Source organism: Neodiprion lecontei, chromosome 2 (genome assembly GCF_021901455.1).
Source record: "Neodiprion lecontei isolate iyNeoLeco1 chromosome 2, iyNeoLeco1.1, whole genome shotgun sequence".
NCBI classification, from domain to species: Eukaryota; Metazoa; Arthropoda; class Insecta; order Hymenoptera; family Diprionidae; genus Neodiprion; species Neodiprion lecontei.
The window spans coordinates 18,385,914-18,398,292 of record NC_060261.1 but is presented as its reverse complement, the minus strand read 5'-3'; the positions used below and the strand labels follow the sequence as shown (position 1 = coordinate 18,398,292).

Sequence of the window (12,379 nt, the reverse complement as noted above, 5' to 3'; positions counted from 1 at the left end):
TGACCTGCAGTTGACCCCTTCAGTTGCCGTTTCAGTGCCTGGTGGTTCAAACCACGAATCCGAATTCTTGTATCGCACGTTCGGTTTCATATCTGTTTGGCAGAACTTCTCTGGTTGTCCTGACGCTGACTTCATCATAATGGAAGCCAGCGCCAGGTTTTCGTGGCTGCGTTGTCTGCTTCTCGATTCTCTCACGCATGGCTTCGCCGGCGTTTCGCGTCTTGAATCGCTCGTACGGATGTGAAGCCTCGTCAAGTACGTCGTTCTCCTCGTACACATGCATTCGAACCATTAACGTTTCACTCTGACTTATCACTGCTGCGGCGATTCGCCTGTGGTCCACTACGACCCAGGAATCGTCTCGAGCATCGTGCACCGCAATCACGGGATCTCCCTGCCAGTCTGTCTTGGTCATAGAGGCGGCCAAGTCCCCGATGTAAGAGCGGTTTCGCGTGAATTCGCCCATGTTGCTTTGGGAGAATTTGATTTTTCGAGACTGGATGAGCCTGCGTAAATCGGCTACATGTATAGCGAGTTCTCGCATACTGCTGTGATATTTACTATATTTACTTGGAAAAAAAAAAAAAATTTTTTTCAGTCGTAAGGGAACACTGTTTGACCATGAAGATGTTTGGCGTTTCAGTGCCTAGTGGCTCAAATTATGAATCCGAATCCTCGTAACGCACGTTCGGTTTCATATCTGTTTGGCAGAACTTCTCTGGTTGTCCTGACGCTGACTTCGTCATAATGGAAGCCAGCGCCAGGTTTTCTTGGCTGCGTTGTCTGCTTCTCGATTCTCTCACGCATGGCTTCGCCGGCGTTTCGCGTCTTGAATCGCTCGTACGGATGCAAAGCCTCGTCGAGTACGTCGTTCTCCTCGTACACATGCATTCGAACCATTAACGTTTCACTCTGACTTATCACTGCTGCGGCGATTCGCCTGTGGTCCAACACGATCCAGGAATCGTCTCGAGCATCGTGCACCGCAATCACGGGATCTCCCTGCCAGCCTGTCTTGGTCATAGAGGCGGCCAAGTCCCCGATGTAAGAGCGGTTTCGCGTGAATTTGCCCATGTTGCTTTGGGAGAATTTGATTTTTCGAGACTGGATGAGCCTGCGTAAATCGGCTACATGTATAGCGTGTTCTCGCATACTGCTGTGATATTTACTATACCGGGACAATCTCTTGAAACTATACATATAATGCGCATGCGCGAGTTTTATCGGCTGCTCGGACAGGCTGGCCACTCCGAGTTTCAGCTGTCAAACTCTGCTTCTGGCGGCGATGTAGTTCATACGAATTTTTGAGGTTAGAATCTCAAACAGTCGAGGTAGTGACTCGGAAAGTTGATGCTAATGCTCTTTGAAAATTGGCTTTATTCGACTGAAATGAGAAATCTGTTTAAATGTTGGGTGCTTGGAAGAAACGCAGCAGGTACGTGGGAACATTTTATTCGATCACCTTTATCATTTCGTACATTAGAAATAACAATGAAGTTTTTTTCCATCAACAGGTGATACGGCCAAAGTAATTACATCTCTAATATTTACTGTTATCTGCCTATTCAATTTATCACACGTACAAAGATCATCGCCACTTTCCAGCAACTAAGCAACTTTCTCAGTCTCTTGTGATTTCAGGTGGTAATATTGAATTTCATCACTTTTGAAAATGAGACATTAAACCGAGCGTTCAAGAAATTTAAATATCTCACTATCTGTAACAGAATGGTGAATCTTTTTTTTTCTCGAAAATAGTTCAACAAAATTTAGAAATAGTCGATAGTCAATGTATTTTTTCCTATCAATAAATTATTGCTACTACTATTAAAAATTTTCTAATGATTATCAGAGTTCATTTCGCAAATTTTCAATGATGTTCGATTAAATAAATGAAGGGAACCTAATACTCAAATTGAAAATTCAAGTAATATTAGATTTATTAAAATGATTGCTGTATTTCATGTTAGTGCGGTTCGCAATAAAGAAAATCTAATCGGAAGCGTAGAAACCAGGAACGTAGATCACATCCTATGACACAAGTTGAAAATCAACTTTCTCAAAATGCGCCTTAACGTCACAATTAGCTTCAAGGACAATCATGTTTTAGAGTAATGTCAGAAAATTATTACGAGGATATTGACTTATCGGATTCAAGATTGTGTCCCTTATTCCATCAAAATAAATTAATATCTAATTTTTAACGAAGTTTGTGAAGTTTTTTTTCCAAATAATGTAATCCGATACAATATCTTGTCCATAGTCCTCCGAACATCACCTTGTAACAAGGATATTTGGAAAGAGTCCCTTTGTTGCAGGAACCATTATAAAATTCTTGGTTTTCAATTCGTGCTACTGAATAACTTCTGCGTTTCAGGTTCCGTTTCCAATCTCAAAATGAGATTTTTTTTGCTCCAGACAATGCTAACATGAAATGCAGAAATAATTGCGGTAAATGGAGATTCACAAGCTTCCAGTCTTAGCGTAGGACCCTATAAAGAGTGTAAAATTAAATATGGTTTTAAGTTATCGTGCAACTAGCTAGCCTGACGACACCGTCAACTAAGATTAAATTTAAAGACATTTTTAACCGAAGTTATTTAACAATTCTGGATTTAGATTGATTCAGTTTGCTTGGAAAAATTCAACCCTAGAATCTAATTGAGGACTTGAAAAACTATTTATCTAAATTTAATGCCGAAGAGAGTAAAAGTAAGCTTCAAAATAAGATACCAAATTAATTGGTATAAAGTTGAAGACGATTTATCTTGACCTTGAAGATTTGTTTATTAATGTTATTCTTGGATATGAAGGTCACAACTCAAAACACTTTTTTATCGTGTTAACGTTTCGGCCCTGGTGGGGGCCCTCCTCAGAACATTTTATTTAAATATCTGTCACGAACAAAAATAAAATAATGTATAACTAGGTTTTAACAAAATTAGACATAGTGGTATAAATAATATGCAAGGATGTTTGAGCAAGTATAAAAGAGGAATTACCTCGTATGAGATGACACTTCCAATTACATAGAATGCGTGTTGGTAATTGATGAATAAATAGAAACAATAAAAAACAATAAAAAACAATAAAAACAAAAACCGAAACACTGCGTTCGTGACACGTAATTCCCACGAATTCATATTTGTTGTTAGTTTGGTAAAATGAAATAAAACACACCGCCGTTATAGGTTGAGTCCAGAGCACATAAGCACAAGTGGAACGTCCAGTGTGTAGTGGGGGGAGGTCGATCTCGATAGTTATCAGAGCAAACGCAGAGTCAACGGGTTAAAAGGAAACCAAAATTTTGTTAAGGAGGTAAAATCGAGAGCAAGCTCAGTCGGTAATGGACAATTACAATGGTCGTATCACAGAGGTGTAAATATTACTTAGATGTTCTATGTCTTGTTTACGGTTGACAGAATTGGGATGTGCAACAATATTGCACATTTCTAACAGTAGCCTATTGTAATACAACGGTTCGACGTCAATAATGCTGGCTTGAGAATAATTAATAGAGTGGTCGAAATCGATGGCATGTCTCGTCAATGCAGTATAATTATCCTCGTATTCATGGATATTGCGTTTATGCTCGGTTATCCTGGTGTGTAGTTGCCTACTAGTTTGGCCTATGTAAGACATGTTGCATTGGTGGCAAGGTATTTTGTAAACTACACCAGAGCGCATACCCAAGGGTAAGGGGTCCTTACCCGAATCAAACATCGAGGATAGATCATGTGCACATTTACCCACAAATTGAATTTTGTACTTAGAGAATGTTCTGTTGAGTGACTCAAACAACCCCGCGACGTATGGGATGGAAATATAGCTTTTTCGATTGGTTTGTGTAGTAGTTACATCGATATTATTGTTAGGGCTGGTCGATGACAAGATGGAATCGTATTTGAACTGTATATGTTTGTTGAGCAGGCGAGGTGGATAGTCGTTTTTACTTAGTACCTGCTGAATCAAGGAAAAATTTTTTTTGTGAAATTCCATACTTGAGAGTCGGATCGCTCTGTCAACTAAGCAATTAATCGTTCCAATTTTGTATGATCTGGGATGGTGAGAATGGTAATTTAAATACCTTTGTGACCAAGTAGCCTTATGAAACCAATCAGTTTTAATGAACTGGTTATCATTGATGATCAGGACATCTAAAAAGCTAATTCGGTGATTAGACTCTAATTCAGAGGTAAATTGTAGTCTCGGATGGAAACTGTTGAAGACGGAAAGCATTTCTGCAACTTTATTCGAAGGGACAGCTGTAATTATGTCGTCTACATATCTGAAAAAGAATGAAGGCTTGAAGTCCAGTTTGTTGAGACAGTATTGTTCAAGATCATCCAAAACCAAATCCGACAATATTGGAGAGAGCGGTGAGCCCATCGGTAAACCATAAGTTTGAGCATATATGTTATGATTAAATTTGAATATGGCAGCCTTAAAACATATGTGCAATGCTTTTAAGAGTTCGTTAAGTGGGACCGGAATTTTGTCCACCAACTGATGCCAGCGCTGTTTAACAGCGTTGATTGCAAGATCTTGTGGAACAGTTGTGAATAATGACACAACATCCAGCGAAACTAAAATATGATCAGGTGGGAGACGAAAGTCCCTAATAGCATTAACCAGAGCAAAACTATCTCTTACACGTGACAAGGGAGGTACGATGTTGTTACCTATACTTTTACTGAGGAAACGAGCCAGATTGATAGTCGGACTATCAGTGAACGAAACTATAATTCTTACCGGTGTATCCGGTTTGTGAATTTTCGGTAGCCCGTAGGCTCTAGGTGGTAGGCAATCAGTTTTTGCAATTTGACGTCTAAGTTGATCAGAGATGAGTTTGCTTTTAGACCAATCCGTTGTTAGTTTTTTGACTTCTTGTTGCAAGGTACAGGTGAGATCGTATCTAACAACTTTGTAAGAGTTGTTGTTGGAGAGTTGTTGCAACATTTTATCCTCGTACATTTGTTTGTTCATCACAACAGTCGTGTTTCCCTTGTCAGCCTTCAAGAAAAGTAAGTCCTGGTTGTTATTTTGAAAGATCTTAGTTTCTTTAATTTTGTGAAGGATATTCTTGTCAGCGCGAAGGGGAGAAGGGGTGTTGATGAACTTTTCTATAGTGTTGGTAAAATCTTGGCGGGCCGTATTACGAGAATCAGAAGAAATGAAGGAAATCTTTGATTCGAAATCAGAGATAAGTTTGTTGGTTGGAATAAAGTTTGAAAAACAATGCTTGTCAATAATAATGCTTGAATTGCAATGGTGCACAGAATGATTCCTCGGTAGAATGAATTGGCAGCAACGGTTAAGTAACAAACTTATCGCTATTGGCTCGATCAAAGTAAAATGATGGGATATTCAGCCATTATCATCTGTAGTATATCCCGGCCTTCAATTTTGCCTCAACTGATGTTAAGAAGGTGGCGATGGCCTGATGAAATTCACTCTGGCACCTGATGTCTGGCGGAACAACCAGTTTCGATGGTTATAATGATTGCACCGCTCGAGAAACCAGGATCCTTGCCACGTAAACGTTTTGACCATCAGGTAAGGCATAATTTTCCTCGTGTTAATCAAAGTTTAAACTTTGAGCCTGCTGAAAAAAAAACTAATTTTATCATTGAATCCATGTTAAAATATTGTAATAGTCAAAGATCACGTAATTAGAAATGTACCTACATGCTTCCATGCCTGACAAATTTAGTCCCGCTTTGACAATGAATTATTTCGTACCTGAAAATATTAGAAGCTATTATTATCAGACAGGATCTTTTGGTGTTTTTTGATACAACTAATTTCCAATAAAATGCACAAAACATAAATCGTTAATGAGACTTATTTTTAATTTTATGTAAATAAAGAATCTGTCACAATAAACTTTGTTTTTACTTACCTACCTCTGTTTGTCCAGACTCCCACTTGTTAATGACATTTCACATTGAATTTCAAATTTCTTCTTTCAATAAATAACACCCAATTTCTGTATCATTTGATATTTGCTTTTCCGTTAAATTCTTTATTGCGTAGGTTGGATATCTTCCGATATCGAACGCGGTATTGCGGAACGATACTGTTCTTCTTAAACAATTCACGTTACGTAAAAATAAACAACAGCATAACCTCAATCCACGGCTTTACGCGCGAGAGATTTACAGCTTTAGTTTCATTTTGTGTACGTTGGCGCTCTGCTCAGCAAACGAAAACATCGCCGCGGAGCGATTTCACCGACCAATGAGATTGAATTATTTGGTGCATGCGCATTGTATGTGTAGTTTCAAGAGATTGTCCCGGTATATACTTGGAAAAAACGACGTACTCGACGAGGCTTTACATCCGTACGAGCGATTCAAGACGCGAAACGCCGGCGAAGCCATGCGTAAGAGAATCCAGAAGCAGACAACGCAGCCAAGAAAACCTGGCGCTGGCTTCCATTATGACGAAGTCAGCGTCAGGACAACCAGAAAAGTTCTGCCAAATAGATATGAAACCGAACGTGCGTTACGAGAATTCGGATTCATAATTTGAGCCACTAGGCACTGGAACGCCAAACATCTTCATGGTCGAACAGTGTTCCCTTACGACTGAAAAAAATTTTTTTTTTTTTTTCCAAGTCAATATAGTAAATATCACAGCAGTATGCGAGAACACGCTATACATGTAGCCGATTTACGCAGGCTCATCCAGTCTCGAAAAATCAAATTCTCCCAAAGCAACATGGGCGAATTCACGCGAAACCGCTCTTACATCGGGGGCTTGGCCGCCTCTATGACCAAGACAGGCTCGCAGGGAGATCCCGTGATTGCGGTGCACGATGCTCGAGACGATTCCTGGGTCGTGTTGGACCACAGGCGAATCGCCGCAGCAGTGATAAGTCAGAGTGAAACGTTAATGGTTCGAATGCATGTGTACGAGGAGAACGACGTACTCGACGAGGCTTTACATCCGTACGAGCGATTTAAGACGCGAAACGCCGGCGAAGCCATGCGTAAGAGAATTGAGAAGCAGACACCGCAGTGTGACATTACAAACATTCGAATACAGGCGGCAATATTTCGGATTTGACCGGACGGAAGGAGAGTGAGCGTTTGACTAGTCTGGTGGAACCAGCCACAAATCTGGAGGATAGAAGCCAAGGAGACTCTGCGGAAAGACGCAAACCTGTGCAGACCGAAACCTACAATACTCCGCAGCAGTTGAAAGTCTAGTCTATTTTTACATTACAAAACTCAATATACACAGTACGAAGTTCACCGAATATTCGATGTCATTGCGATCCTTGCTGATTTCATCTCCACTCTGAACGTGTGTAAACGACGAAGCCTGAAGGTGAACATCCAAATTCAAACTATCTATCGAACGAGGGCAATGGAGAGAAGAAGATCAGGATCGGCAAGTGACTCACATGGTGCAACCACATTCGAAGATTGAGACAAGCAAGCAGCATATTTCAACGTATTGTGTATCCATGGCGTATTTTTTAAATTGTGTGAATGTTCGAACGAATGTTTAGTTTTTAATTTTTTATATGAACACTTTTATTTCTACCCTTTATTGCAATCTGCTTATTTGAACTGTTTTATTTATACTATTTTATCGTTACAATTTTGTCGACTCTTTTATTTATAATTTATTTATTTATGTTTATTAATTGTTCAGGGAGTAATAAAGTGTTACAAAATGGCGCCCAACGTGTGAGGCACGAAGTGAATCTCATAGCTTTCTTTGTATGTGAGTTGTCTGTGAATGGCTAATTTTAAATGTATATGTAAGATATTTATATGGCAAACGTTCAACACAGTCCTGTTCACACTAGGTCAAAAGCAATACAACAAAGGTCGTCTCCAACCGTTATTTCATCGCCAGTCAACAAGGCGAAATCAAAACAAAAGGACGACGGGTCAGAGATGGATGAGCAATTGAGACAGGTGCGATTGGAGAGAGACGAGCTGATTAGGATTAGGGAGGAATTAGCGAGAAAACAAGATGACAATCGATCGCGTAAGGAATTGGAAATACAACTTGAAGTATTGCAGAATGAAAAGGAAGCGCAAAATCGAGCATCAAACGAATTACGTCAAGGTGTAAATAATCAGCAGGTAGAAACAACAAATAGTATAATAGGTGGATTGATTAATCGTTTTCAGGGTATGCAACTTGATATTAAGGTTCCTAAATTTTGTGACGAAGATGGTCAAAATCCATTGGAATTTTTGTCTGAATTAGAAAATTATTTTAACGTTAGTAGTATAAGTGATGGACAACGATTGAGAATTATCAATAGTACATCAATGGTTAGAGCAAAAATTTGGTTTGACATGAACAAAGATGTGTGTGATACTTACGAAAATTTCAAAAGGCTGTTTAGGCAAGAATTTTACTCCGTACAATATCAGGTTAAGGTAAAAAGTAGATGGTCTGTACGCCGATATAGATCACGAGAGGGGAGTTTGAGAAATTATTTTAGTCAACAAAATCGCGAAGCTAAATATTTTGAGCCAAGACTATCCTGTTATGAGATCAATTTTGCGATAGTACAACAACTTCCTCGAAGAATTAGAGACATTTTAGCCACAATCGATTTTTCTGACACAAAGTCAATTTTACAAGCGTTAGCGAACTTGGATAGTTCTCATGATGAGAAAGAAAATGACCGAAGTAGTTCGTATAATCTTTATCATAAATCGGCAAATAATGGGAATGTTGCGGGTATGCGTTTGACGGAAAGAGAATCGAATAGTGAAAATAATAGAGTCATTCATAGTCACCATCAGCAAAGAAGTTATAGGCAATCGCCTTATTCTAAAAGCTATTCAACCGAAAATTACGGCCGTAATAATGTTAGTCAACCAAGTTTTGTATTGCCTAACACCAAGTTTCCTCCGCCAACATATCATGATCAATATCAGCATAATTATCATGTGCAGAATCCTTTACAAATGCGATATCAAAATCAACATTTAAACTGAGGATGGGTGCGATGAGACCAGGTCCGGCATCGTACCAGGATTTTAACAGTATAGTACAGGACCTTGCAGGAGAATTAGATCAGACACCAACCAAAGATATTGATCACAATAATGTAAAATGTCCACATTTATTAGTATGAATTAGTGGTTTGACCGTAAAAGCCTTAATAGATTCTGGTAGTCAGCTGACCTGTATCTCTGAAAAATTTTATCAACAATTGTCTCAAAAGTCACCTTTACCAGAGATGCCTGTTTCTAATCTGCTTGTAATACCAGCTTTCGGAAAATCAAGTGTTACGATAAAAAAACAAATTCTTGTGGACACGTTTATTGAGCGTAGGATGATGTCTTGCGTTTTTTTAGTCGTACCTAGGTGGTGTGCTTCGATTATATTTGGGGACGATTGGTTGATGAGAAATCGCGTGGTTCTTGATTACAATAATAAAACAATAAAAATCGATGGATCAGAAGTAGATCATCAATTAGTGTCGTACAGTCGCGGCTGTTCAAATGAATTGGTTTCTGCTAATGAGGATAGTATTTCGTATATTCAAAATATGCATGCAGGTAATACTGATAGGAGGGATCTAAATGGTCACCATAATTATCACATAATAAATCAAAGTTTAAATGTATATTCTGAGGGGACAGAACAGGGAAATAAAGAAATGCACTTTCCAATGTCAAATCAGAGTGAACTAGAACGTATTGAAAATATGAAAGAAAAGCAAATAGAGAATAATATGGTTATGTTTGGAAATAATATGCCTCATCAAAAGGGTATTAATTTTGATGTAAATAATGTCGATGAAAATGTCATGCCTATTGAAGAGGGTGATATTGATAAAACTGATTTCGTGCCAATTAATAATTTTGAATTGATAAATTATGTAATGCCAGTTAATAATGTTGAGGGGATTAATAATGTGAATGAAAATGTCATGCCTATTGAGGAGGGTGATGTTGATAAAAATGATTTCGTGCCGGTTAATGATGTTGAATCCATAAATCATACAGATGAAAATGTTATGCCTATTGAAGAGGGTGTTAGTAATGAGAATAATTGTGTAGGAAATAGTATGGAATTGATAAATGATGTAAATTATAATACCATGCCTGTAGAAGAGGAGGATATAACTAACAATGCAAATAATAGTATCGAAGTAGTTGAAGACAGTAATGATGAATTTTGTTCAGCACATTTCTTTAATAACAATAGTTATGAGAGGTTTAACCAAAACCAACCCAATGATGATTTTACCGATGATCAATTGACTGATGATGAATTATGTGTGATACCAGACTCAGGGGGGTTGTTCAGCCAGCAGAAGGTGTTGCTGAGATCACAATTTGAGATCCCAGAATCTCGAGTCATTAATGCCTCAAATGAAAATCAAGCCGACGATAATTTTTTTGAAGAGTTGCGAATGATCGCGTCTAATCTTCAGAGATTCAATTTTGAAGTTATTGTTATATCACAAAAAGTTATTTTCTCAGAAACCAGATTGTACCACAATGTACAAGCACAAGCTGAAGTTAATTAACGACAGGCCATTTATTCGTCGCTCATATCCAGTTCCAATAGCATTAAGAAAGGCAGTAAATACAGAAATTCAGGAGATGCTGAACGCAGAAATTATTGAACGTTCAATTAGTCCATTTTGTAACCCGCTTATAATCGTTAGAAAGAAAGATGGAAGGGTACGAGTATGTTTGAACTTACGTTACTTAAATGAGGTTATAGTAGCAGACAATGAGTCACCACCACTGATTAATGAAATTTTACAAACTTATAATGGAGTTGAATATTTTTCCAGTATAGATCTGACGCATGGGTATTGGCAAGTTCCACTAGATGTAAAATCGAGACCATATACGGCATTTTTGCATGGCTCAACGCTTTATCAATTTCGTAGGATACCATTTGGGTTGAAAACGGCAGGTAGCGGTTTTATTAGAGCATTAAATTTAGCCTTTTTGAATGAATTTTCGAGTTTCTTAACAACGTACGTTGACGACCTTTTAGTATCATCTAGTAGTTTCGAACAGCACTTAGAACATTTGGACTTAATTTTCACTCGATTAAGACTTCATAATTTTACACTCGGGCTTAGTAAATCGCTGTTCTTCACCAAATCAATACCATTTTTAGGCTTTATTATATCAAAAGAGGGGGTTTGTCCGTGCCCCGAGAAAGTTAAAATTATTCAAGACTTTGCCAAGCCAAAGAACAAACGTCAGCTACAACAATTTCTTGGAATGTGCAATTATTACCGTCAATTTTCAGTAGAATACGCTAATTTGATGCAGCCATTTAGAGTTTTGCTAAAAAATGAAACAGCATGGAATTGGACAGATGATCAGACAAAAGCATTTACCATTTTGAAAGAGGGCTTTATAAAAACGGTAACGTTCAATCACTTCATACCAAATTTGAAATTCAAGCTTCAAACAGACGCAAGTGATAAGGGAATTGCCGGTATATTATATCAAACAAGTCACGAAGGAAATCAATATATAATTGGATTAGTTAGTCGATGCTTGTCAGACGTTGAAGTACAATACAATACAACAGAAAAAGAACTCCTAGCTATTGTTTATTCGATTACAAAATTTAGAATATATTTAGTTGAAAATGAATTTGAAATCATAACGGATAATGAAGCTTTGACTTTCTTCAAAACTACAATTTATCAAAATGCGCGTTTAATAAGATGGAGTTTATTACTCCAGCAGTATGACTTCAAAACGATACATTGTAAAGGCAGTGACAACATTGTCGCAGATTTTTTTAGTCGTAATCCTGATAGTCAATTTCATGAGGATCATCCCAATTACAGAATAATTTCAGTAATTACATCGAATCTTTTACCAAATGAGAAAAATAATCACCAAATGTTATCAAGTTTAATGAAATCTTTGACCATGGATACCATACTTCCAGTTCATTTTAAACAATTTGGAAGGGTCCAGAGAGCTGACCAATCAATAAAAGTAATCTTCGACTCAGTCAATTCAAAAAAAGGCAATGTTAGATATAAGGTATTGTAACGTGGCGTTTCAGAATCGCCCGTCACAAGGGCACACAACCGCTATTATTTTTAGTTTACGCGTCCTCAGCAGGGTACTCCAAACGAACTCGATACAAAATAGGCAATAACTACTTTTTAACTAATTCTTTTTTGTAAATTCTTTATTTCGCGCTTCGGCGCAAGTTAACAAGGTACTTGGACGACAACGATCCCGATCAACAAGGGACCACTATCTACCGTTTGCAGCTCTCGACGACTTCGCCTACTGACGGTCTCATCAGACTACACTGGCTACCTTGGTGCACCTTTATATACACCTGGGGTAGCATCCACCCGAACCTTCCGTATCGCCTCGACTGCCGGTGAACAGGG

At 38.2% G+C, this 12,379-nt stretch overlaps 1 protein-coding gene across 1 annotated transcript; it reads right to left on the bottom strand.

Annotated features, from left to right (window-relative positions):
* Window positions 1-3,953: 3,953 nt before the first annotated feature.
* Window positions 3,954-4,986, bottom strand: LOC124292809. Its single transcript, XM_046730834.1, has 2 exons — window positions 4,088-4,986; window positions 3,954-3,960 (listed from the first exon to the last, which is right to left on the bottom strand). The coding sequence occupies exons 1-2, from the start codon at window positions 4,984-4,986 to the stop codon at window positions 3,954-3,956; spliced, it is 906 nt and encodes a 301-aa protein (XP_046586790.1).
* Window positions 4,987-12,379: the final 7,393 nt, after the last annotated feature.

Excerpts from the sequence above, each read along its gene's own strand:
- LOC124292809 (XM_046730834.1), bottom strand. The coding sequence starts at position 4,986 with ATGAACAAACAAATGTACGAGGATAAAATGTTGCAACAACTCTCCAAC.